The sequence below is a fragment of the Trachypithecus francoisi genome, unplaced genomic scaffold (genome assembly GCF_009764315.1).
Source record: "Trachypithecus francoisi isolate TF-2019V2 unplaced genomic scaffold, Tfra_2.0 Lachesis_group8, whole genome shotgun sequence".
NCBI lineage: Eukaryota > Metazoa > Chordata > Mammalia > Primates > Cercopithecidae > Trachypithecus > Trachypithecus francoisi.
Window position 1 is genome coordinate 49899080 of NW_022681473.1, and position 27334 is coordinate 49926413.

The 27334-nt window shown below is 45.4% G+C and overlaps 1 protein-coding gene across 4 annotated transcripts in view; it reads right to left on the reverse strand.

Moving 5' to 3' along the window:
* The window catches only part of INSC (INSC spindle orientation adaptor protein), a 137727-nt gene that overhangs the window by 23799 nt on the left and 86594 nt on the right, over window positions 1-27334 (reverse strand). For 3 of the 4 annotated variants that reach the window (XM_033206060.1, XM_033206061.1, XM_033206062.1), the window contains 2 exons: window positions 19025-19150; window positions 1224-1395 (listed from right to left, as the gene is read on the reverse strand). In XM_033206060.1, the coding sequence (XP_033061951.1) occupies window positions 1224-1395; window positions 19025-19150 (298 nt within the window). The remainder of the gene's footprint in view (window positions 1-1223; window positions 1396-19024; window positions 19151-27334) is intronic. The other variant, XM_033206063.1, reaches the window with a different exon arrangement.

Genomic DNA, 27334 nt, shown 5'->3' on the forward strand with positions numbered 1-27334 from the left:
AAACGAGTTGCAATGTCTTGTTTATATTAGGAAAACTGTGAAGTGGGTTTTACAATGTGACATGGTAAGAAGTGAGTGGCGGGATCTCACAGCACCGCCACAGGCTTGCTGCACATAGCCACTTGAATGGATAAGTGAAAAGCCTGAGTCCAAACCCAGGGTTCTGACTCCTAGCCCAATGTTCTATGTTGCCCCTAAGTTCGTGCAATTTCAGATATTCCCAGCCCTGACATGGTCACTCCAAGAGCTAATCCTAAATTTTCTGATGAAATTAAATTTCATTCCATTTCAATTAGATATAGATATAAAGAGAGTGACAGAGAAATAGAAACACAGATCACTACTAGCACTAGCACTTTTAAAAGAAATAGGTGGGTCACTAGCCGGGCGCGGTGGCGGGCGCCTGTAGTCCCAGCTACTCGGAGGCTGAGGCGGGAGAATGGCGGGAACCCGGGAGGCGGAGCTTGCAGTGAGCCGAGATCGCGCCACTGCACTCCAGCCTGGGCGACACAGCGAGACTCCGTCTCAAAAAAAAAAAAAAAAAAAAAAAAAAAAAAAAGAAATAGGTGGGTCACAAAAAATTTCCTGGGGATTGTTATCCAGACTGGCCCTTTTAGTTTCTATAATTTAGCAAAGGAAAACTAAGAAAAGAGCATATTTCAGATACAGATCTATGATTCTCCTGCCAGGAGTACATATGTTTGAATAGGGGAAACTAGAGGAGTCAAAACTTTCAAGGCCCCATGATATGAGACCAATGGTGGGATTTTCAGGCAGCAGGTTGTGGTGGGCTGGTGCTCTCTGAGAAACCATTTTCCCCAGTCATTACTCTCATAGTCACTGGGCACAAGGACTGAGACTTCAGGAAAAATGCCTATCAGAGTCTCTCAATCTGAGTATCTGAACCTCAAAATTTGAGGCACCACTCCTTTCTGGGGCTTGTCCTGGACTCCCTTCTGAAAGGCCATTGAATCCCAAACTGACAATAATTCAGGTTGCTTCTCAGAGGGCCACACACATTTTAATAGGAAACTCTTGACAACAGAGCTCATCAAAGCCTAATTCAGATCCATTAATGGTGGGATTTCAGCAAATGTGATCATCTATGCAGGAGATATTTGGGGTGCAATGAGTGGCAGATGGGAAGGCCTTCCTGGCTATTCCTGAAGACAATTGTGCCAAGGCCGTCTCTCCTAGTGGTCCCACTGCCCAGGGTGACTCACTGACGAGGGCTGTCACGATCTCCTCCATGCTCTCCATGAAGCTACTGAGGTGCTGGGTGACGGGCAGGTGTGGGGAGGTGACCTGGGCCACCACAGCCGCAGCCTCAGCCCGTGTGGCCTCTGAGTGGCTGTCGTCAGTCAGGATGTCGGCCAAGCACAGAACGCCATCCACCTGCAGATGGAGAGAGGGAGCTCCCCTGTGCATCCTGGGTGAACACCACTGCCCACGACATTAATGAGACAGATTCAGCGCCCCCTACATGGAAGCCAGCTCTGGCTTCCCAGGATAGCCCAGGACCCCAAGTGGAGCCAGGGACAATCCAGTGACAAGGTCCTCAGAATGACTCAAATTCTGGCACCTAGAGGCCTCTCCTTTGAGTCCAGCAGAGATCAGTAACCTTCCATGGGCCTCCTAGAGAGCAGACATCAAGTCAAGTGTCCAGAGGCAGGACCCTGGTCATCAACCACAGCAAATTGTCATAGAAAGAATAGTCACTTAGAAATCTCTCATCCCCGACCTCTAATCCTGGACCCCTCTTCCTTGCTATGCAACTTGGCGTTAGTCACTTAGCCTCTCTGAGATTCTGTTTCATCACCCTTCAACAGGGTGTTGTGGGATTGAAGAGATAAAGCAGGCAATGCCTGATCTAGAAGAGATGCTCAAGAAATGTTGGTTTCTTCCTCATGCTTAGCAACAGGATGAGCTTAGTATTTCCTTCCCCATCTTGTCCTCCACCATCCTCCCCGATAGAAATGGGGCTGCTTCCCTGGAGGCCTTGCTTTCTGTGCCCAACCAGTAAGGAGCAAACCTGAAACTGGTGGGACATTAGTGCCAGATAAGAACATGTTTCCAAGCTCTGCCTGGATCAGACCTGCTTTTGGTATGATAACAGCTTCTGCTGAGCATGTGCTTACAGTGTGCCAGGCACCATTCTATAGAGTGCACATGTTATTATACAATCTATTCCTTACAATAACCCTCTGAGATCAGTAGTATTATTATCCCCATTTTACAGACGAGAAAGCTGAGGCACAGAAAGGTTCATTGACTTGCCCCAGATCAAGAACTTTAAAAGCAGTGGGTTGGGCATTCAAACTCAATTGGTCCTGGTGTCAAAACCCAGGTTTTGAACAGGATATTACGCTGCCTCCTAAGAAGTGGCATCTGAGCTCAGACCTCAGCCTCCATCAGGGTCAGTACACAAAACTTGCTGGAGAAAAAGAGGGCAGGAGCTTGTCAAGATTAGCTCTGCAGTGCTACTGCAGCCCCTCAAATGCTCTGGGCACCAGCCTGCCTGGGGACCCTGCCACCAAGCACCAAGTCCTTCTCGGGTTGGGAGTGGGAGGTAGGGATGAGGCAGGGGAAGAACAGGAGAGGTGGGGTGAGGAGCAGCCTGTGCTCATTCCCTACACCTGCCACAGACCTGAGGCTTCTGTCCCTACGTCTTCCTGCCACTCAGCTCCTGTGGGCCTCCAGAGGTCTGCATTTCGTTTGACTAATTACCACCACTGAATTCTGTGCCTCCCTTATATGGCTCTTGGGAGCTGTAAGGTCCATTAGCTGTGAAAGCCTTTGGCAATCTCAGACTCAGAGGAGATAAATGTGGAAACAGGAGCCCAGGAAACTGTCCGCAATAAAACTCACCTGGATGTGCTTAATAAAAGGGAACAAACAGCAGCCATGTGGTCCCTGGCAGAACTGGACTCATGCCAGGTGTTTAACTAACAGGCCTTCAGAGAGGGGCCTTGTTTGGGCCTAGAAAAGGGAAGGGAAGCAGGGGCTAGAAGCAGGAAGCAGCCCTATTGCCAACATAAGAAACCTCTTACCCCATCTGGCCTTCATCCCTTTCATCCTTCCAGAACAGATCAAGCTCGTTGCTAAGAAGTTATAGGATCATTAGTGGGGAAATGTCTCTATCAATTCCGTCTCCTTAATCTCAACATGGTTGCAGATGCCATCCTGGTTCCCAGCTCAGATGTGAATACCAGTCGGACCCAAACCAGTAACTTGCCCTAATCCCCAACACATGCTTGGAGATAGGCCAATCTGAACATACCAGAGAGGCCAAGGAGTTGATGGTCCCCAGGGTCTGCTGCCACCCAAGGTCTGGCTGCCAGGCCTGCTCCCTAGTCCAGACTGCTGCTCTGAAACCCCACTGAATAAAACATCCCTGACATATACTGCATGCCAAGCCTTGTGCTGGGAACAGTGTCCACTGCAGTGGGGGAGGTGATTCACATCTACAAATTACAAATGAAGATGCTCTACAGAGGGCCTCCTGGAGGCTACCCTGACTTAATGTCCATGCCTCAGGTGGGAGACGTGGCCCACTTTGGGGCTCCCATGCCCAAGTACCTTTGCTATCATTGTCACATTTATCACACCAACAGGCTCTGTTTCTCCAAGTGAGGACTGTGGACCAGCTGCATCAAATTCAGTGAGAGTTTCCTAAGAGCAAGTTCCTGTACCCCACCCAGACCTATTCCACCAGAATCGCCAGGGAGGCTTGAGAATCTGCTTTTTAACAGCTCCACAGCTGACTTTTATGTGCCAGCAATTCGGAAGAGCACTAATACCATGTGATTCTCTGCTCCTTTGTCTGTCTGCTCCCCTGTTCCCCTGCCATCTCTGCAAGCCTGGGGACCACAACTTGTTAACTCCTGGCTGCTCCAGGTCTGGCATGTAGTAGGCCTTTAGTAAGTGGGAAATACAATAAAGTAAAATTTGACCTAATACTTAAGGACACACTTTAGACAAGTAAAGCTAAAGGAATGGCATTGTAGATGGAGGAGCTATTGTAAGTAAAGGCAATTATAGGAAAAGATACCATTGGAGAAACAGGCAACATGAGAACTTAAATCGATTATTGACCCCAGGAAAGTGACCTCGTCCTGATGTAGACCCCAATTCCTTCACTGTCCTTTGGTTTCCAGAGGATCTGTGGAGTTGTCTATACAATTGCCAATTGCCCGTTGTCTTGCTTCCCTTTTAATTTGTTTTATACACTTCAGATGTCTTTTGGTAACATTAATTATCCCTTCAAAAGGGAAATATATATATATGTACATATTATATATATATATGGAGAGAGAGAGAGAGAATAAGTTTTAACAAATAATAAAATGAACACCTGTAGGTGTAGATGTATATGCCTAATATCCAGAAATTCTAGTCTGAGAAATAAAATCAAGAAGTGCCCTGCATACGTTTCATGATGTCATACCTCTGATTTCTCCTGCTGGATGGACCATTACTCTGAGTTTTATGCATATTATTCCCTTGTTTTCCTCAGAGGTTTATTGTATGTATCCACTGTTAGTTTTATAAGATTTGTACTTGACATAAATGGTATGTTGAATATAGCAATTGACTTTTCTCTCCAGTCAGTATTTGTTTATGAAACCTCTTCTTTTTGTTGCATGTAGCTATGATCAATTTATTCTCACTGTTGTATGGTATTTCATTATATAAATCAATTTCAATTCATTTATGCATTCTCCCGTCGATGGGTGTCTGAGTGGCTTCCCAGTTTTTGCTATAATGGACAGTGCTGCTGTAAATATTCTTCTAAATGTCTTCTGGTGAACATGTGCCAGTTTCTTCAGAGATCCCAACCTAGGAGTGGAATTCCTAGGGCATAGTGTTTCCACATCTTTAGCTTTATTGGTATTGCCAAAGTGTTTTGCAACATGATAGTAGTAATTCTTATTCCCACCAGTAATACATAATCACACTTAACACCAGATTCTTGCCAATACTTGCTATTGGCAGATTTTAAATTTTTTTTCAATTTTATGGCTATAAAAATTGTATTTTAACCTGCATGTCTCCACTTACTAATGAGGTGGAAAGACTTTTAATATCATTATTTTGCTTTGATTTGGTTTGTTTTGACTTTTGTTTTTTGCAAGTTGGATCTCCTCTACTATGAATTGCCTGTTTACTGTCTTTTCATAGGGGCCAAATTTTAATAGCGTTTGCTTCTGATGCAGCTGACCGGCCACTTGGTCTGCTGCCAGCAAGTTGATCTTCATATTCATTACCATCTCAGCAGCTTTTGCACAGCCCAGCTCACCACAGTAGGAGGTCACTCAAGCTCCCCACACCACTGGGTTCTGGGCTTCCCAGCACCTGAGGCAATCCCTGTAGCATCAGAACATGCACAGACATTAGAGTTAGGCCTACTCAGGTCTGAACCCTGCCTCTATCCTTTACTAGCTGAACAATTTTCTTACCTACTGATATAGTTTGGCTGTGTCCCCACCCAGATCTCACCTTGAATTGTAGTTCCTGTAATCTTCACATGTCATGAGAGGGACCTGGTGGGAGGAAATTGAGTCATGCTGTTCTTGTGATAGTGAGTGAGTTCTCACGAGATCTGATGATTTTATAAGGGGCTTCCCCTCACCCCCGCTTTGCTCTGCACTTCTCCTTGCTGCTGCCATATGAAGAGGGATGTATTTGTTTCCCCTTCCACCATGATTGTAAGTTTCCTGAGACCTCCCCAGTCCTGTGGAACTGAGAGTCAAGTAAGCCTCTTTCCTTTATAAATTACCCAGTCTTGGGTATGTCCTTACAGCAATGTGAGAACAGACTAATACACTTACTTTGAGCTTTTATCTGTAAAACAGGAATAATACCAATCTCACAGGTTTTTTTCTCCTTATAAAATGTGGCTAAAAGTAACAACTTCAGAGGACCATTGGAATTATTAAATGAGAGAATACATGTATAGTGCCTGCCACATGGTGGCACCATCATTCCCTCCCCTCCCCACCTGATGGCTCCTTGACTTGGGGCCCTGAATCCTACGTTCACCCCACTTCTGCCTGTCCCAGCCTCCTGACAGGGCTTCTCTCCAGAACTCCTTTCTGCACACTCTTTTGGGACTGAGACCACACCAAGAACCTCGGCTCTTTGGATTGGGGCCCAAAGTTTAATCACTTGTTTAGACATCCTTCAGTCATGCAGCACAGAACCAGAACTTTTAAAATGGGAGTGATCTCTGTTGTGATTACTGACTAGGAACAATGCAATGAACAATTGCAACTCCTCAGAGGGGAATAAAGAGAAAATCAGTACTATCCCTGCATTTCCATAGTTCAATAACCATTTCCTGAGCACCTACATTGTGATAGGTGCTGACCTGGGCAGTGACACAGAGATGAAGCAGAAATAAAGATAGAGATGAAGACGCAAAGACACACAGCAACAAGAAAATGGAGAGTGAGACAGAGAGAAAGTGAGAGAGGGGAGAGAGAAATCATATGCTTACAAAGGATTTGAGAAATTATCTGATGCAAATCTCAGTCTCACAGTTCCTCTCTCACTTGGCCTCTCTGTAACCTCTGCTGCTCCTGAGAATTCAGTTCTCTGCATCTTGCCCTGATCTCCTGCTGAGACTTTATGATGCCACATTTTGGGCTCCTCCCTAGCTCACCACTTTTTACCATTTGCTCTGTTGGCCTCTCCTCCTTTGCATTCATCTCAACTGGCATACAACAGGTTTTGCAGCCAGACCTCTTTACTCCATATCAGACAAAGGCCCCCAAACACAAGTTGCCTCCGTGACTCACTACAATGACCCCCAAACCTAGCCCTCTTTTCTGAGATCCACATCTACATTCCAAACTGCTATCTTATCATTTTATATTTAATTCCAAACATAATTTGCCTGGATATTCCACGGCACCTCAAACCCAATTCACTTAAAGCTGAAGCGGTCATTTTCCCTGTTTTCCCTCCTTGCTCCCCTCTCAGATCTGGTCAAATGTCACTTCTTCTGTGAACACGCATGCACCTGCCTCACCCAGAAGAGGTCATCTCTGTTCTCCCCATTGCCACATCACTGTGGTCTGACCTCAGCTAGAACACCTATCAAGTAAGATGGTCTCATCCAGTTACATGCATATTCCCCAAGTAGATTTGAGCCCTCAGGGCAGCTCCAATACCAAATTCTTTCTAGGTTCTCAGCATCCAGCTGAAGCCTAACACACAGCAGTTTACTGATGAAGTATGGGCTGAATGATGAGGAAATGGAGGCCCAGGGAGGAGATGAGACTACCCAGGCCACATGGCAAGTTAATGCCAGGGCCAGGACTCCAATTCTGGCCTCCTCACTCATTGCCCCATGCCTCCCTCATTGGGGCCTCTGGGGAGAAGAGGAGAAGCTGGTGAAAGGGCCAGGTTAGTTCCCATGATGGGCCCAGGAGTAGCCCACCCTGAGGCCAGCAGCCCCAAACACAAGTCCCACTTTAGGAAACTCTCCATCCCCAAATCACCCACTTCCCATCCCTTGTTGTAAACTTAATGATGCCAAGAGAACAATCTAATCAAAGCACTTTCACATCCCTAAAGAAATTGCTGCTGGAAGCACTTATAGGTAATTAGTTTTTACATGGAATGGAATGGGCCTGGGCCTGAAGCCAGACTTTCCTCATGGGCGGGCATGCAAGTGGTGATGAGGATGGCCTGGCCTGGTCATCATCTGGGCAGCAGAGCTGATGCACCGGGAGTCTGGATACAGAAGGGGCTGGCGAATGCTGAGATTCTTCCCAGGGAGTGGAAGGAAGAGCATGGAAATTGTCTTAGTCTATTTTATGCTGCTACAATGAAATACCTGAGACTGACTTCTTATAGTTCTAGAGGCTGTGAAGTCCAAGTTTCAGGAGCCCACTTGCTGTGTCATTCTGTAGTGGAAGGCAGAAGGGCAAGAGATCTTGCATAAAAGGATTGGGGGGCCATAAAACCGAACTCATCTTTTTATCAAAAGCCCACACCCAAGATATCTAACCCACATCCAAAATAACAGTATTAATCTATTCATGGGCGCAGAGCTCTCATGACCTAATCACCTCTTAAAGGTCCCGGCTCTCAACAGAGTTGCACTGGGGATTATGTTTCCAGCATATGAACCTTGGGGGACACAATCAAACCATAGTAGAACTCCTGCAGTTAAAGAACCCAAAGTGTACAGTAAGCATCATATCCGATTTATGGGCAATATTCTCCTACCGATTATTGGAAAAGCACCAGTGGTGGTTTTTAGGCAAATATCTAAAGGACACAGGCTAATATACAAAGGCCCATCATATATCACTGGTGCTAGTCTGCTCTTCTTAGTTTTGATTTTTAGGGAGGTTTCTTTTGTTTTATGTGTCTAATTTTAAGGAAAAGGAGGTACAGTTGGTTGCTGAATTGTAATAATTAAATAGAATCATGGGAATGCACTGAAAACTCAGCCATAGGAGCAGGAGAGTGACCTAGAGACATCCAAATTTTCTGTTTCTTTCTGTCCTTCCAGACACCTAAAGACTACAGGAAGATACAAGATGAGTGGGAATCACAAAGTGACTGGAATCCTGCTCATTGATTGAGGCAGGATGGACCTGTTTGTCCAGGGCAAATTCAATTATAATCAGAAAGGGGAGAAAGGGTCATGTCCAAGGAAGCAAAGACAAGAGACAGCCCAAGGGAAAGGGCAAAGCATTTCATGGAATAAATAAACCCATGGGTCAGAGGCAGAATGCTAATGTGGACTGTACACCAGATAGGGACAAGGTTCAGGATGACGTCTGTAACAGTCTAAGGGGTTAATTAAAGACTCCCTTTATACAATGAGGTGTTTGTTTTACGGAGTGGTGGTAGAGCTGAGAACTCCATAGAAAGGTACCGAAGCTAAAATAGACCTTCAGGATGATAATATTATCCTCCTCCAAACTAATATATCCCAGCACTCAACTTCTTTTGCTATGTCAAACAAGAATCTTTAGTTAAAAGCTAAATGGAAAAACACAAATATTAGTATGTAATATGGAATGGAACAATGAATGAAAGGGATTATACAACCAGTTTGGCAGGCAAGTCAGTGACATAGAGAGAGAAAGAGACATACAGGCAGAGAAAGCAGGGATGAGTTATTAAGGTGGAAAGTAATTATGGATTGAATAACTTAAGAGTATATAAAGTAAATAATTTCCCTATTAAGCAGATGATTTTCCCTATAGCTGATTTTCAAACAGATGCTCTGAAGGTGCTTTGGGGGTGGATTTCCCTTTGGGCTAGGGTTACTAGGCATGTGCTGGTAAGAACATACCAAGTTTTCAGCAAAGCACTACTGGGCGCAGCTGGGATCTGAATTGTACCCAACCTGCTTCTAGATCAGTGGTCCTCAGCCTGGTTCTTAGATGATTAGAATCATCTAGGACAGTTTTAAAGACACATATATCCAGACTTCACCACCAGAAATTTGAATGTAATTGGTCTGTGGTGCAGTCTTTGTATCATTAAGCTTTTATTTTTGTTTTTGTTTTTTTGAGACAAGGTCTCACTCTGTCGTCCAGGTTGGAGTGCAGTGATCTGCCCGCCTCAACCTCCTAAAGTGCTGGGGGTATCATTAGTTTGTAAAACTCCTCAAGTAACTCTCATGGACATCCTGAGTTGAGCAGCACTGTTCCAGAGATATGTGTAATACAAGGAAGTTGCACAACCTTCAGAGCAAGAAAAGCCTGGGCTTCTTGCTGACTTGGTGAAATGAGCAAGTTATCTACCTTCTATGAGCCTCATTTTTAATCCTTAAAATAATAATGGTATCATACTTAATAATAAAATAATAAACTAAATATTGACAGCTTTTTACCTGAAATCAGTAACAAGATAAAGATATCCATTATCACTGCTCTCATTTAAAACCATACTGCCCAATGCAATCAGACAAGAAATGCAAAAATAGAAGGATTTAAAAAGGAGAAGCAAAACTGTCATTATTTACAGATGACATAATTGTGTACATAGAAAACCCGAATGAATCTATACCCTATTAAAAACAGTAAGTAAATATAGCAAGTAATATTACTGGATACAATATCAAATTTGTATTTTTTTATGTATTAGCAATAACAGAAAATAAAAATTAAAAAACACCATTTACATTTGCATGAAATCATAACTGGGAATAAATCTAAAAAAGATGTGCAAGATGCCAGCACTAAAAACTCAAAACATTGCTGAGAAAAATTAAAGACAGTTTGTATGAAGTAGAGATATGTACTTTGTTCATTGATTAGGATATTCTACATTGTTTAAGATGTCCATTTCTGGTGGGGCACAGTGACTCATGCCTGTAATTCCAGTACTTTAGGAGGCTGAGGTGAGTGGATCACCTGAGGTCAGAGAGGCTGAGGTGGGCGGATTACCTGAGGTCAGGAGTTCAAGATCAGTCTGGCTAACACGATGAAATCCCATCTCTACTAAAAATACAAAATTAGCTGGGCGTAGTGGCACACACCTGTAATCCTAGCTACTCGGGAGGCTGAGGCAGGAGAATCGCATGAACCTGGGAGGCAGAAGTTGCAGTGAGCCAGAATCATGCCACCACACTCCAGGCTGGGTGACAAAGTGAGACTTCGTCTCCAAAAAAAAAAAAAAAACAACGAGGTCCATTTCCAAAACTTTAAATTTTTAAAAATCTCAATCAACATTTCAGCAGGTATTTTTGTGGACATTGACAAGCTGATTCTAAAGTGTATATAAAACTGCAAAGAAATTAAGAATTACCAAGATAATCTTAAAGAAGAACAAAGTTGGTAAATTTATGTTACCAAATAGAAAAATGTATTAGACTATAGAAGCCCACTGCTCTATTGGCACAAGACGAACAAAAGGGCTAATGGAACAGAAAAAAAATCCAGAAACAGACTCATGCATATATCACTATTTTTTTAGAAAAGAAAAATGTATCACTTCAATTCAGTGTTGAAAGTATAGTCTTTTCAATAAACGGTGCTGGCTCAATTGGGTGTCCATATAGGAAAAAATTGAATTTGTAAACCTCCCCTACTCCCCCACTCACTCCGCCCCACATACTGGCCTTGATTGTTGGTCCTGGAGCCCAGAGACCGGCAGCCTCTAGCCCCAGGAGAAGCCTACCTCAGGCAGCCTGATGGAGCTGCCACTGGTATTCTTATCCACCAGGGGTCGCTGTTGCACAGCACATGGGGTCCCACCGAGTCTCCGCGAATGGAGCCTGCTCCTGCAAACCCACTGCTGCACTTAGACACCCGGACTGCCTGGCAGCCCCATCCCTTCTCCAAACTCAGGTTGGACCTGGCAGGAAAGGCGTAGTCCCCGAGCCAGCAAGGCCTTCCTTCAGTCTGGAAAGTACTGGCCTGTAATCTCAGCCTAGATCTTTGTTAGAAGGGAAGAGGGCCGGCGGGGCAGTGTGGCTGATTTAGTTCCTGCCTCTTTGCATCCTGGCCTCCTTAAATGCCCCCACCTTAGCCATCAAGACAGACAGACAGGAGCTTTGGCATGTCGAAAGTGAACAAGCCACAATCCCTCTGGGAAGGCTCGGTCATGGGCCCTGCCCCCTTGCAAGACTGGGAAGAGTGGCAGTGACAGTGCCAGCCCCAATTCCTTTCTGCCTGTCAGTCAGAGTCACAGCACAGACAGCTAACCTGGGACCCTGGGGCTCTCTGCAAAGCCTTAGCCCATTCCCATGGGAATTGAAGGCTAGTGTTTGGGGGTGTGAGGAGTGGAGGAAGCTGATAATCCTAAATGGGTTGAGTGCCAAAGAGGGGTGAAGAGGCACCTGCAACCTTCATTCAGAGGCATTCTCTTTCTCTCTCTCCCTAAAAGCTACTCCTAGGTAAAGACAGGATTGCAAGACAAATTAAGCAGATTTTTTTGCCTTGCATTCACAGCCCCTCTGTCTTTATCCAGCCTGGCTTATATATTAGAACCAACTCTAGCAAGATAGTAGCTTTGCCTTGGGTTCTGCACACTATGACACCATTCAGCTAATGGGACCAGGGGGCGCACTTAGGATTAGGAGCAAAAACGCAGGGTTCTCAGTCTAGCCTCTGACCCTCCCAGTATCTCTATCCTTTCCAGCTTCAATTTGCTCTTCTGTAAATAAGATGGAGGTGACCATCTCTCCCTGCCCTCCTTACAAAATGACTGTGAAAAGCAAATGGACATAATGGTGAGAAAAACTGATTAAAGTGAGGGTGTTTTGCTTGCTTGAATTTGTTATTCATTTTTTGCAAAAATTAGCTGTTTCTGACCATCTGCAATCATACAGGGAGCAGACAGTGGAGAGAGACTCCTGTAAAACAGCAGCTGGGGCCACAGAGCCTCCCCACCACCCCCCCTTGCAGCCCACTCCCTCCTGCCCAGGGCCTCTGGGACTTCAAGAGCTCAGTCGAGGCCTCTCTTCATCTCTCATTCAGCCCAGCACCTCAGCTGTCAGGGCCTGTTGATGCCAAGAAGCTGCCCCAGGAAATACGGGTGGGGTGTGAGGGAGCTGCATGGAGACAGGCAGCAGTTTTTCCAGCTCTTGCCCTTGGTGATTTTCTTCTTGGACTTGAAATTGAGCCCTTCTCCCCGCTCTCCCCTCATCTTTAATTTCTGTATTGATTTTCATTAAACTCCCCCCTTGGCTCCAGCACAGGGTGAACTAACTCATTATTTGAAAACATAAAATAAAAGGGAGGGGTGAGAATAAAAGGATGCTCTTTTGAAAATGAGGCCATCTCTGGTCTTAAGGCTGGAAAAGACAATGACCAGAACTGTCCTGCAGGTTGTCTGAGCCTTGGGCTTTGAGTGCCCCCCACGCCTTATGGCCATAGACCTGTAGCTTCCTATCCCTAACATCTCCAGCCCCTCATCCAGACCATAGTCCCCAGTCCAACTCTAGTCTGCAGCCCCCTCTAACCCCATCCTCACCTGGCCCCATCCAACCACAATCCCTGAACCAGCAGTGCCCTGACCTTCCCTTTCACCACTCAGAGCACCTGGCACCCTGCCATAGTCATTGCAAAATCCCCAACAACCAGGTCCTTTGGGGGCAATGTGAAGTTTTCCCCAGACCAACCTGAAAAAGTGGAAACAAATGGGCATGAGAGGAGGAAAAGGAAACAAACATAGGCAGAGTGCTTTCTCCATGCAGGCATCATTGCTGCAAGACCCACCCATATTGTTTCATTGCATCACCGGAGGTGGTAAGGTGGTAATCCCATTTTACAGAAGATGAGGCTGGGGTTCAGAAAGGAGAAGTGACTTGCTCCCTCACCTCTCTTCAGCCTTCCCCAAACCCTGCAATCCTCTCACTTGGTAATGGCAGTTCACCTTGCCAGCTCCAGTCCTCCAGGAAGGCCACCCTGAGCAGTCCACCCTTACCAGGTTGGGTTCATCTGCTCTTGCTGGACTGTGTGGCCCTGGGGCCTTTACTCCCTCCTTGGCCCTCATTTTCTCCCTCAAGTCTTCTTCCAAGTGAGGTCCAGAGACTACTGCCTCCTCCTTGGGGCTCCCCCAATTCACTGAACACAGAGACCCTGAAAGACTTGGAGCCCCATGGGGTGGCTCCCTGCTGTGGCGTCCCCTCTGCCCCTGCCCTTGTTAAGACTGCTTTCCTCCGGCTTGCCTGGGAGCTCCTCCCTGGCCTTTCTGGGACCAGCTTCATTGCCTCTTTGGTGCTGCCTGCACTGGCAACCCCACCAGAGGTGGGGCCTCCTGCCTATAGCCTCTGATGGCCACAGGACAGTCCTTACCACTGTCTGTCCTGCTGGGCCTCTCACCATCAGCTATCCTGGGAGGCAGGGAGCCTGTCTTTTCTCCAGAGCCCAGCACAGGGGATGGGAATGAGGAGTGATGTCAAATGAGGACACAGGGAAGGAAGGACAGATGTCCTGAAGCTTAGGATGTGGGGAGGCTGCAGCCCGGATGAACCAGACCTCCATGTGACAGCTCTGAAAAGAAAGAATGGGGCCTCAAAAGGCCTGTCAGACACTTGTGGAGAGGCCTTTGCTGTGTGTTGGCATCTTGCCTCCATCCCTGCTTGGTGGGTGTCCATGTCTGGTCCCTGCCCAGGCCAACACGGAGAAGTCAGCTCCCAGGGAGTCATCCCTCTGCAGTCCTTGCCTCAGAAGGACCAGCTCTCCCCAGGTAGCAGAGGAAAGAGCAGGAGTTTAGAATCAGCCAGACTTGGGTTTGCATCCAAGCTCTACAGTCACGACTGAGAAAACACAGTCTCTGAGTCTCAGTTTCCTTATCTGTTAAAGGGAAAGGCTGTGAGAACTCATCCCCCCACCCCACCCAGCTTCTCCATGTGTGCACTTCACTGCAACTTTGACCAGGCCAGCCCCTCTCCCACATGCCAGCCCTCCCTTCCCCACCAGACCCTAACCTTCCATTCATTTTCAGAGTCACAGTGATTAGCATTGTACCTGCCACAATCACAGTAGCCACCATTTATTCACTGCCTACTCTGTGCCAAGCATCATATTACTATACATGAGGAAGATTTTATAGGTTCATTTTACTGACCAAGAAACCATGCTAAGAAAATCTCCCAGGATAACATATCCAAGCTCACAGTGAGAAAAATCTGCTCAAACCCAGGATTGCCTGACTCTAGTTCCCGATCTCTCCACTGTAATAGGCTGCTTCAATGATAAAAGAAGGAATTCGTAGAGTGAATTAATGGTGGACTTCGTGAGAGAACAAATGAGTGAGTAAGTTTACTTATTATTTTATTTTATTTTATTTTATTTATTTTTTTAACAGTATCTAGCTATGTTGCCCAGGCGAGTCTGGCTTCATGCAATGCTCCTGCCGCACCATCCTAAAGCACTGGAATTTGAGTGAGTTTAAAAGTAAGTGAATGACTGACTGGCAAACAGAAGGAATGAAGCAGCAGAGATGAAGTGACTTCCTGTGAGTAAGTGAATGAGACCATGACAGAATCTATGACCACACAAGTCCCCCAAACCGGGCAAGGCTCAGGCATGACACAGCAGTAACTGGAATGGATGCAGTGACCTGTCTAGACCCACAACTCCGCTGGAGACTGTGCAGGATTTAATGAACCTCTTCAAGGTTGAAGGAAAGGAGGGGGAAGCCACACAACAGAGATGAATTTCACCAAATCCAGCACATTTCCCACTGCCAATTAATTAAGCAAACCTCAGTGAGAAGGCCAGGCCAGTAAATCAGGAAGGGAAGGCTGGAACTTTGATGTGATCTAATTAGGCCATGAACTATGCCCAGCGAGTGGGTGGCTGGCAAGAGCCCCAGGGAACCATACATCCCCACTCCACCTTCACTCACCTGTCACTCTGTGGTTTCTACAATCCAGCCTGTGCCTGGTCTTCACCATCTTCCATCCTCAACACTGACAATGGCCAACCTCACCAGAGCCTCTGTGGGCAGGGCTGAGCAGCCCAGGTCACAGAGGGTGGCAAGCGTGGACAGGACCCAGAGAGGGCACATAGGTGGAGAGTCTGGGAGATTAAGGCCCTCACAGATGTCTCTAGAGCGTCTCACAACTTTGGAAGCAATATGATATGGAGGAAAAGAGCATGGACAGTGGCCTCACAGCATCAGATTTTGAGTCCTGAGTCTGCACAATGGTTAATAGCCCAGGCCGGCTCTCACCCAGCAGAGCTGGAATTATATTACTGCCTGGGCCATTTTTTAGCTATGTGCAGTTGAGCAAGTTGCTTCGTGTCTCTGAGTCTCCCTTTCTTCTGTAAGCAGTGGGGATATAACAGGATGGTAGGGAATACATGACTTGATGAAAGGAGGGGCTTAGCAAAGTGCTTGCCCAAAGCAAGTATTTGATATATGTTAGTTATTGTTCCTCTCATCATGGTCATGACATCCTCCTTACCTGCTAGAACTGGGCTCGGCAAGGATTTTCTACAGATGGCCAGAAAGTAAATATTTTTGGCTTTCCAGACTATATGGTCTCTGTTGCAACTATTCAGTTCTGCTGTTTTGGTATGAAAGCACATAGAGAACACCCAAACAAAAGTGTGTAGTTGTGTTCTAATAAAACTATGGGCTGAACTTCGAATTTCACATAAGTTTTCAAGGGACACAAAATTTTATTCTTCTTCTGTTTTTTTCCAACCATTTAAAAATGAAAAAAAAAAAAATCATTCTTAGCTGATGGGCCATACAAGGCAGATAGTAGGCTGAATTTAGCCCATGGACCATAACTTGCTATCTTCTAGACTAGAATGTAAGCTCCATGAAGACAAGGAGTTTTGTCTGTTTTGTTCACTGTTATACTCCCAGCGCCTAAAACAGTGCCTGGCAAATAGCAGATAGGAAATATTTGCAGAATGAATGAATTACATAATGTATGATTTCACACAAGAAGTCATTTCACCTCTCTGGATGTCAGTTTTCTCATCCATACTATGGGGACACTTTCAAACCTGAAGTAAGCATCAAATGAAATTAGAATCCATGTGGGGTCACTTTGCAAGCTCTACAACTGCTATACAATGTAGTTGTTATTTCTGATCACTCAGGGGCCCTTGCCAGGGCAAGTCTTGTTCCTCTTCAGTGCCTGGCAAAGAGGAAATATTTCATGAGTGTCTGTGTATTATAAGTAATCTGTCCTGGAGGGGAGAAATGTCCAGGTAAGCTACTATCCCCTATGCCAGTTGGGGGTGTGAGGGGTTAGCACATTGGCCAGGAACAGCAAGGCGGTCTGGGATTAAGCTGCAGGGACCTTTTCAGTGCTCTCAGAGTAACCATTAAACTAGCGACGTCGTGACATACACTGGGTGTTGGACTATGGCAGATGTGGGTCCAAATTCTGGCTCCAATACTTACTATGTTATTTAGGCAAGTCACTTAAACTGTCTGGGATTCCATTTCCTTATCTTTAAGATGGAGATACTAATAGTGCTCACCTCACAAGGTTCTGGTGCATTAATGAAAGGACATATGTAGTGGACCAGCTCAGCACCTGGCACGTAGTAACCCCCCAGACTATGAGCATCTCTTTCTCCTTTTGCTCAACTGGGCAGGGTCTGAATCCCAGGCTAGGACCTGGGCCATCTGTACTGGGAAAGACACATTAAAGCACTCTGGCATTTGAGCAGCATCAGATAGGTGAAAGGAAAAATGCCTCCAGCTGTCCCAGCTGCACATGTTTTCAGCTCTAAACAAACAAACGAAAACCCCTGCTGTTTTTCTTCCCTGAATTGAAAACTTCCTTCTGCACTGCAAGCCCACTAAAGTCATACAATCTGCTGCTTTTGGAGAGCTGGTGATCCCAAGCTCCTTTTATCTTCTCCTCCCATTTTCCCTGCCAACCAGACAGGAAAGGTGAGAAACAAACCCCATTTGGTTGTTTGTACACTATCCAAGAAAGAACAAGTTTTATAGGAGAAGGGAGGGAATTATTCAGAACATGAAGTTGAGGATGCTCAATGCATTTCCTTTGTCAAGTCCACCTGTCTGTCTCTCCCTCTCTCTCTCACCACCCTCCCCATTCCTCTATTTTGCCATATAAGAGAGCACATGCATAGCATGTCTGTGCTCACACAATCAGACAGGCCACTGGAATAGAGATAACTGTAATTGGTTTCAGTCTTATGAGACTTGGATTTGGCTTTTGGTTCTCTCATTTAATAGCTATACGACCTTGAGTTAGTCACTTCTCTCCTCAGAGCCTCACTACCCAATGAGTAGCACAACAAAGGAGTAAGCATGGATTTCTCACCTTCAAATCTAGTGCTTATAGCAACTAGATGTGAAAACTTCCAACCCAGTGGGAAGAGGGCACTCTGTCTAAAAAGCTGGCACTAGCTCCTCTACTATCTTGCTCTGTCACCTCAGGCAAATTACTTCCCTATTCTGACCTGTAGCCTTGTCATCTGTAAAATGAGCAGGTTCCCTATCCACATTCCATCCTTAGCTAAGAGCATCTCTAAGCTCATGATTCTACGACCCTGTCCCGATAATCTGAGTAGATTTGGAAGGAGGCAGGGTAAAAAGTAAGACGACCATTTGTCTAGGAGTCCAGACAAAAGTGAAGAAACTGAGGGTAGGGTGGAGTTATTTGGGCTGCCAGGACTAGACTGTGGGACATGGAGGCAGAGGACAGACAGCAGTTTGCTGGCCCCTGTCCCCATTTAGACCAGCTCACAGGAACAGACTCAGATCCTACCCCAAATCCTGCAGGTACCACCATAGTACCAGGACACACCAGGCCTTTCCACTTTTCTATGAGAATTTTCAGCATCTTTCCTGGAAACTTGGTTGGGAAATCCCAGATTTCAGCCCCTGCCTCCCAGCCCTCCTGGCTGGAGTCTCCAAGAGCCTATCCACAAGCTCAGACTCACACATGTCTGAGTAGAGGAGCAGCCTCAGCCCCACAACCAGGGAACGGGTCGGGGTGGCTGGAATTAGTTATGTCACCATAGATCAGGCTTGAGCAGAGGCATTAGGGCCTGTCTGATCACCACCTTCCTTCTCTAACCCTACCCTACTCCCATGCCATCTTGGCCCAGGGAGCACTTGGACTGGGGCTTCCACCTCCCTCACCCAAGCCCACTGGTCTTTAGTGGAGAGGAGTTCCATTTGCTCTCCCAGGCACCCAGTGCTGCCCTTCTCTTGCCCAGGATCTGGATCCTCTTCCATCTTCAGGAGGCCTGCTGTGGGTGAAGAATCAACCACCCTCAACCCCAGCACCACCCCTGACTTGCCTGCCTTCTACCATGTTCCACCCACAGCAGTCTCCCCAGTTGTCACCCCACCTAGGAAGTGCTGAGTGTCCCTTTGAGCCCTGCCTTTCCTGCTCAGGCTCCTCAGTCCCCATCTCCTTCACCTCTTCGCCAACTCCCAGAGTCCAGGTCCCAGCAGCCCTATCCAAATGGTGCCTGGGAAAAGGACTACTCAGGGCATTTGCTCCATGAAAAGGAACAGATGGCTACCATGAGGCCTAGCCCTCACCGCTACCTGGCTTGAGGAGCTCAGGCACCACCCAGCCAGCTGTCCTTACCTTCTCCAGCTGGTGGACACCCTCTTCCACGCAGCAGATGGAGGCCAGTGTGCGGAGCGCCTGGGGGTACAAGCACCGGAAAGTGTCCTGTCGGCAAACCTTGAAGAGTGCTACGACCCCACCCTCCTGCCAAGAGAAAGAAATATCACATCATCTTATTACTGTTGACCTTGTCTGGGGCTAACTCAAGAATAAGTGACATCCCTGATTCGCCAGATATGCTTTCGGGTCCTCCCTGCCTCCGGCAATCCCCGCCCCACACACACTTAACACACTTACGCTCACATGTTCACATGTATGCTACCCAGAAATGCTGGTTCCAGAAATAATGTTACCCTTTATAGTCCAAGCTGGAGATGGGATACCATAAATGCTTCTGGGGCTCGGGAGCCAGGGGCCAAGGCAGGCATATTTGCTAGGGCTGGCAATCAGAACCCTTCAACAGGGTTCCCAAACATCTGGCAACTCCCTTGGAGCAACCCCCCGTAGAGCAGGCCTGGAGTCACAGGAAGCAGGTCCTAGAAACCAATCTGAGGCAGGTGGGAGGAACTGACTAGCTCTCCCTCTCCTAACAGTCACCAGGCTATTCCTCAGATCCTTCCAACTGCTGTGGGAGGCAGGCAAAAAAAAGGTTTCATTTATATTAGCACTACCATTTCCTCCCATTTTTTGATCGAAAAAGCTGAAGTCCAGATGGGTAAAATAATTCAGCCTATATTCACATCATCATTTTTACTCCTTTACTCCTGTTTGTGTATGTGTGTGTGTGTGTGTGTGTGTACAACCCTTTTAAAAACAATCATCCCAGCTCTTGAGTGTGGTGAATATGTCCTTTTCGCTTTGTGAGAGCTGTTTATGGAAACTTCTTTCCAGTAAAGTGTTTACCACCAGGCAAGAATCTGGGAGTGTGGAGCTCATTGTCCAGGTGCCCTGCTAACTAGTCAGACTTACTCATAATAATCACTGGAGCCAACCTTAGCTCTGGGAGCAAAGTGAGCCAAGAGATCACTTGAGTGACTAATCAAGGTGCCAAGCAAACCAGTGGCAACACTAACTGGGGCATTTAGAATGGCAGGAATTGGATATCCCACATCTAGCTTTGCCCAGATCTCTCCCTCTTTCCCTCCCTGAAGGCTGGCAGGGTGCCTAGGGTTGGCAGCAGTAAAGAATGCATGAGCAACTGATCTGAACTGGGTCCCTTGGGGCACTAGCCTTTAACCTCATCACTCCTGGGTCTAACTAACCTCCTTGTACCAGTTCCCAAAACTAAGCAAAATGTTACAGGAAGAAGGGAAGTTCAGCAAAAGACCATCCTCTGTCAGGTTTTTGAGAATTCTGACAACAAAACCACCTACTATGTGCCAGGCTCAGTTCCATGTATGCTGAGGATGCAGCAGTGAATGGCTGATAAAACAATGAATGGACAATTGGAAGCAGCAGCCCAGCACAGGTTCACCAAATTAGCTCAATCCCAGATCTTCCCTCCCTCTCCATCCCACAATGATAGGCTTGTGGGCCCTTTTCATTCTAAGAGTTTTGTTGCTGGTCACTTCAGGGGTCAAGATGAAGATACCCAACTCTGGAGGAGTTCATAATTTCTGACATTTTATAATCAACTAAGAGTGATCACAACTTATATATTCCTACTTATCTTTGGGGTGGTTGAATTCCCCTCATTTCTTTTGGTGTGAAAGGGCATAACTTAGGCCTAGTACATTCATTCACGCATTCACAAATGTTAATGGTTTATTATAGGCCAGACATTACACTGGACACTGAGCAAGACTGCTTCAGTCCCATCCTTAATAAACTCATGGTCTCATAGAGAAGGCAGATGATTTTAAAAGTTGGTAGAAAGCTGGGTAGAGGGGCAATGACATGTGGTTGGGGGTACAGGGTTAAAAGAACACAGAGCAGAAGCCCTAACATGCTTGGAGTATAGGGAGTTGTAGAAGGGTCAAGACAGAACCACTCTGATTTTAAGTGCACATAATTACTTCAGTAAAAATGTCTGGCATGAGACAGACACTTACCCCTCTGATTCCTTGTTTCACAACCTTTACTCCTGCCTTCCTACTTTCCCATAGTTCCTGGGACATCTGCAAGAGGATTCTACATACAGACCTCAGAGAGTCACTGAAGCAAAACCAAGTTACTCTTTAGAATGAGAAGAAAAGAAATGGAACTCCTAAGCTCACCTCAGCCAGCCCTGCTGGTCATTTCTAGCCTTCCTCCAGATGTAAATATACATTCATATATATGGATATATATTTATATATGTGTGTGCTTATATTTAAACATACATATTGTATAACTATTATTTCTCCATATATGTAGACAGATGAGAGAGAGAGAGATGACTGATTGATAGACATTTACATCTGAAGCAGACAATGAAGAAACAGTGCCAAAGAATGCGCATGCCTGAGCCAGGATGCATGTGGCAGCCCTCCTTTGGCTCAGGAGGCACCGAGTCCAGCACAACTATATTTAAGCCTCTGCATGCATTTGCACTGGATTCTCATTACCTCTTTCTCAAGCCTGTGAAAAAATGGCCTTCTTAGCACTTTTAGCTACTAGGAGAGGGAGGGGGAAATTCCTGGATCCGAAAGAAGGAGATTCTGGTCCAAATCCTGGCTTTCCTGCTGGTTAAGTTTGGCTAAAAATGGGCTATGATAGTTATATGTCTGAGCTGTTGGGGGTGCAATTGAGTTAGTGCATGTGGAAAGGCCTAGTACCTGGTTCTGGAGAGTGTATAAGGGTCAGGCTATGTGAGGCTTCCTGGTTAGAAGAATGTCTCACATCCTCATGAAGGAGGCCCTGAGGGCTAGGATACGTGGGAGGAGAGAGAAGGAAGGAGGCCACAGAGGAAATAAGATGGATTGGTCTTGAGGACCACTCTGGAGCCCCCATTCAAGAACCAAGTACAGCACTCATCCTGGAGTGAAGCTGGGAATGGCCTGAGCTAGCAGAATCACATTGTTGGCTAAAGCTTGTTTAATTTTATAGAAAGCTCTGGGCTCAGAGCCCAGCCACATAACAGTATGAATTATTCAGAGAGATTTGGGATGAGCTGTCATAAAGTGGGAAGAGATCACTTGTGGGGTGTGTGGGCTGGTGGTGGAAGGAATAACAGAGGAGCTAGTGGTGGGGGGGATAATTTTGATGAAGCCCAAAGGAGTTTTCTGTGCCCTGCACAGGGGAAGGGATGGAGTTTGTCACCATCATCACAGAGAGGTCTGGGCTTATTCTTTAGCCTTCAGAGGAACCCAAGAAGCTGAGAGGACAAGCCTCAGACAGGTTACCCATGTTTTCTCCCAGAGGCAGCTAAGATAGATGAAGGACCCAAACAAACAAAACAGCAGGCAGCAAAGAGGTGGATGAGGAAGGCCACTAGGTCACTGCCCCACACTGTCACAACACTGGGTACATCTACTGAGCATCCAGGGTGAGGATGCTGTGCAGGGCATGCCAGGGACTTCAAGCTCCTGCATCACTGTCAGAACTGGAAACCCAAACACAGTAATTCTATGGGAGGAATTAGTTTCCCATCTTCTCCCAGAGAGAAGATTCAGGAAGGACTCCCTTTTCCAGCCCAGAAAAATGGATGAAAAGATGAGATGGAAAGATGGACGTCCTCCCTGAATCTTTTTCTCTGCTTTAACACTCTGTCTACTTCATCCTTTAGACCTGAAATATCAGAAGGTTGAGATTAAGATTCTGGAATCTGTAGACCTGGTTAAAATCCCAGCTCTGCTTTCATATGTGTGACCTTGAATAACTTATTTATATTCTTTCTGAAACTCTGTTTCTTCATCTTCAAAATGGGAATTATAATTATGACAAATCAAAAGACTGTTGGAGAATCAGATGAGATGGTGAATAGAAAGCATAGCATCATGCTTGAGTAAACAATGGGCATGGAAGGTTGGTGGGAGAAAGGAAGAGAGTGGGAAGGAAGAAGTGAGAAGAAGAGGAAGAGGAGGGGCTGCTGAGAAGCAGTTCAGAACAGTAACCAGATGCGTAGTCTTTGCTGCCAAACAGCCAGGTTCAAATTCCAGTTCAGTCACTTACTAGCTTTGGACCTTTTCACTGTCTTAGCTCCCTCACCTGGAAAATGAGGGTAGATCCTGCCTACCACAGAGGATCATTGGGAGGTTAAAATACGTTATTTGTATAAAGCCCTTAAAACATTATCTGGCACAAAGTGAGTGCTATAAAACTAAATTTATTATTACTACTGCTACTACAGTTGTCATCACAACCATCATCATCAGAGTTGATCACTTTTGGCTTCAGAAAGCTCATTTTCTCCCATTTGTCCCCAGCTCCTGCCAATGCCTCCCAGTTTTGACCTCCACCAGCCTTATACCCAGAGCAAGCAAGCTGATTACTGTGCAGTGGACCAGGAGCAGAAAAAGAGGAAATACTGATTAGGAGGGAGACAGATTTGTTGTAGCAGGGTTTTGCCTGGAAAGGGAAAGACTCTAGACTTCAACTAACTGAGCGGCTGAAATGGAAATAGCACTGACTCTAGAGCTGGACAAATTTGGTTTCAAATGTCAACTGCTCAAGGTATTCAACCACTGTGAGTCCTGGAGTTCTAACCTGTAAAACAGGGTCACTGATACACTTCTCAGAGGGGTCATGTAGATAAGATACAACAACTGTGTGAAAGTCCCTGCACAGGGCCTAGACACATAGGAAGCCACCAATAAATAGTAATTATTATCGTTGTTGTTAATATTCAGTAAGACTCAAGTATTCTCTTGGCAGGCTCTGGAGGGTGTGGCCCATGTAAATAATCAAATGATCATTCCAAATCTTTAAACAACTCCTGGTCATGGCTCTTGAGAGGCCAGAGGAGTGCTAGGAGCATGGGAGATCCCTGAGTAGCTGAGGAGGTGATGGAACAGCTGAGAAGCCTGTAGACAGAAATGTAGGAAGTGATGACTAAACGTGGCAAATAGTTCACCTTAGCCTTCTGTTTTAAAAAGGAATAGGATAAAAGTAAAATTGCATCCTTACTTTTCCCATGAAAACACTGGGAAAGGCAGGCAGCATGGTAGATTTGGAAGGTGTCTTAAATATACAGTCCAGCATTCTCAGGCCACAAAGGTACCAAGGAGGAGTTAATCCCCAGTGGTCTGGCCAACTTCCTTCGGTGAGCTAGCAGTAGAGCTGGGATGAGAGCTGCCCTCTAGTCCCAACCCAGGCCTTTTCCCCTGTTTCTACCACTGGAAATGTTTGGGATTAATGTTTAACTGGAGTTAAGGCCTGGTCCTGACAGGAGACTAAATCTGCAGGAGGCCAAACATCATCTTGGCTTACAACCAAATACATATCTCCTCTCTGCTTTCCTGAACATGAAGCTCAAATTCTGGCAGATGGTAGGAGCTGTCTATATCAAGCGGCACAGGGAAACAGACCTTGAGTGCTCAGGTCCTGAAACAGAACACCCAGAGCTTCAGAGCTACTGCCAAGCAAAGTTTCCTTCCCAGGAAATTTCTAAGGCCCATTCTTTACAAAACATAAAATATCTTCAGACCCCATGCGCCATTCAGAAGAAGTCCTTATCCCACCCAGACCACCTCAGATCCACACAGAGAACCCAAACCCAGCATGTGTTTGCAACTCATTTTGAATGGGAAAAATGGTAATTGTTCCAAAAGAAATTCAGCTACTTACTGTTTGGAGTTAATCATTAAACTAACGTTAAGTCAGTTTCAGCTAAGAGGTTGGAGCTGTTTGCTGCTCCCCAACGGCACCAAGACAAAAATCTACAGTCAACCCTCTGGACCAAGTTAAATGTTTGAGTCACAGAATCCTTGGAGAAAACAGATCCAATACTATCTCCTCCATCCCCTTTGCCCCAACACCACTACAAGTTCTTCAGGTTAAATACATTTAAATGACTCCCAAAAGAGAGTAGAGGTCCTCAACCTGCACAGCACAGTAGAATCACTTGGAAAGCTAAAATATTCATCCCAGGACCTACTACAGACCAATTAAATCAGAATCCGAAAAATTTTAAAGCTCTCTAGTAGTTCAATTGTGTATCCAGGATTGAGAACTCCTGAGTCACACTTTGGCTCAAGAACCTGAAGGGTCAAGGATTGAACCAGAAGTCACCATTGTAGTGTTTAGGACCATGAACTCTGAATTAAAATTAAAGAGGTTGAGACTGGGGTTCAATTCTGTCTTGACCCCTTGTCAGCTGCATGATCCTGAATAAGCTCCTTAAACCATTTCCTCAACTATTGCTGGTAACAACATGGTACCTTCTTCATAGGATGGTTTTGTGATTTAAAAGAAAGGAAGTATGTAATGCATTAAAGACAAAACACAGCAACACTCAAATGTTAGCTATTGCTATTACATATAATTCACTTCTGCACTCACAAGAGTTGATGAGGATTTACGCTGCTCTACTATTAAGATTGCTTTATGGGCTTAGATCAGTGATTTTGAGTCTGGCCATGCTTTAGAACTACTTGTAGAGCTTGTTAAAATGAAGATTCTCAGGTCTTACCCAAGGACCACAGGGAATCTTGGGTATGGCACAAGTATCTGGGTTTTCCACAAACTCTCTGAGGGACTGCAATACAGAGTAGGCACTGGGAACCACTGTTGCTGGGGCATCTTCCTGTGACTAGCATCTTAAGTCTATTGAAGGACATAACTTTGCTACCAATTAGATCGCTGGTTCTGTCTCCAATGGTGATGTCATATTTCAAGTGAAAAAGAATGGAAATCAGAAACAAAAGACCTTTCTGAGGTCCTAGGGCTACCAGTTGCCTATATTTGCTCTAAGTGTCTTGAAGCCGAGTTCAGGGGCAAGTTAACCATGAAGCTAATGAATTACAACTCCCATTGTAATTAATGAAAACCACCATCCTTTTTGATTTAGTCTTCCGCTAATGTAGTATTGGAGTGGTTGCAGGCATTTTTCAGATCCAGCTATGAAGCTGAGTGTGAGAGGCATGCTTTGTTTTAGTTTGGTGGGATATGTTAATGTGGTTGGCATCACTTTCTCATGTAGGTGAATTCCTGCAAACCAACCTGGTATGGAATTGCCTTCCAGAAGACAGTGTGGCGATTCATCAAGGATCTAGAACTAGAAATACCATTTGACCCAGTGATCCCATTACTGGGTATATACCCAAAGGATTATAAATCATGCTACTATAAAGACACATGCACATGTATGTTTATTGCGGCACTATTCACAATAAAAAAGACTTGGAACCAACCCAATTGTCCATCAAGGATAGACTGGATTAAGAAAATGTGGCACATATATACCATGGAATACTATGCAGCCATAAAAAAGGATGAGTTCATGTCCTTTGTAGCGACATGGATGAAGCTGGAAACCAATATTCTGAGCAAACTATTGCAAGGACAGAAAACCAAACACTGCACGTTCTCACTCATAGATGGGAATTGAAAAATGAGAGTACCTGGACCCAGTGCAGGGAACATCACACACTGGGGCCTATCATGGGGTGGGGGGAGGGGGAGGGGGGAGGGATAGCATTAGGCGACATGCCTAATGTAAATGACAAGTTAATGGGTGCAGCAAACTAACACGGCACGTGCATACATATGTAACAAACCTGCATGTTGTGCACATGTACCCTAGAACTTAAAGTATAATAATAAAAAAAAGTGGTTAAAAAATAAAAAATTACCTTCCAGAAATATTCTTGAATTATTTCCTCGTTCTAAATAACCCACTTTTCTAAATAATTTGGAATTCAGAATTTTATAATCTTTTACTTAAGTAAGGCCCCAGTAATTCTATAAGATTCTGGCCTCACAAATCCTAGACCTACTCCCAGGCATATGATTTAAGTGCAATGAATCCTTTGGAATCAAAGCTCACAATTTGAATACCTGCAATTCAACTTGATAGTTATACGCTCTTCAGCAAGTTATTTAATCTCTCTGTTCTTCAGTGTCTTCATTTGTATAAAATGTTAATACCACCCTACTCACAGAATCATGACAATTACATGAGACCCTGTCGGTGTAGTGTCAGAAATATAACAGAGTCAAACATATGTGAATTCTCTTCCAATACATATGAATCTAGTCTGAGTATAAATGTTATTAGAGAGTACCATATTAGCTTTGTACGTCTCAGAGTGTAGTACCCTGAGAACTTGCATTAGAACTGGGGACATGACAGCCATAAAAAAGGATGAGTTTGCGTCCTTTGTAGGGACATGGATGCAGCTGGAAACCATCATTCTTAGCAAGCTATCACAAGAACAGAAAACCAAACACCGCATGTTCTCACTCATA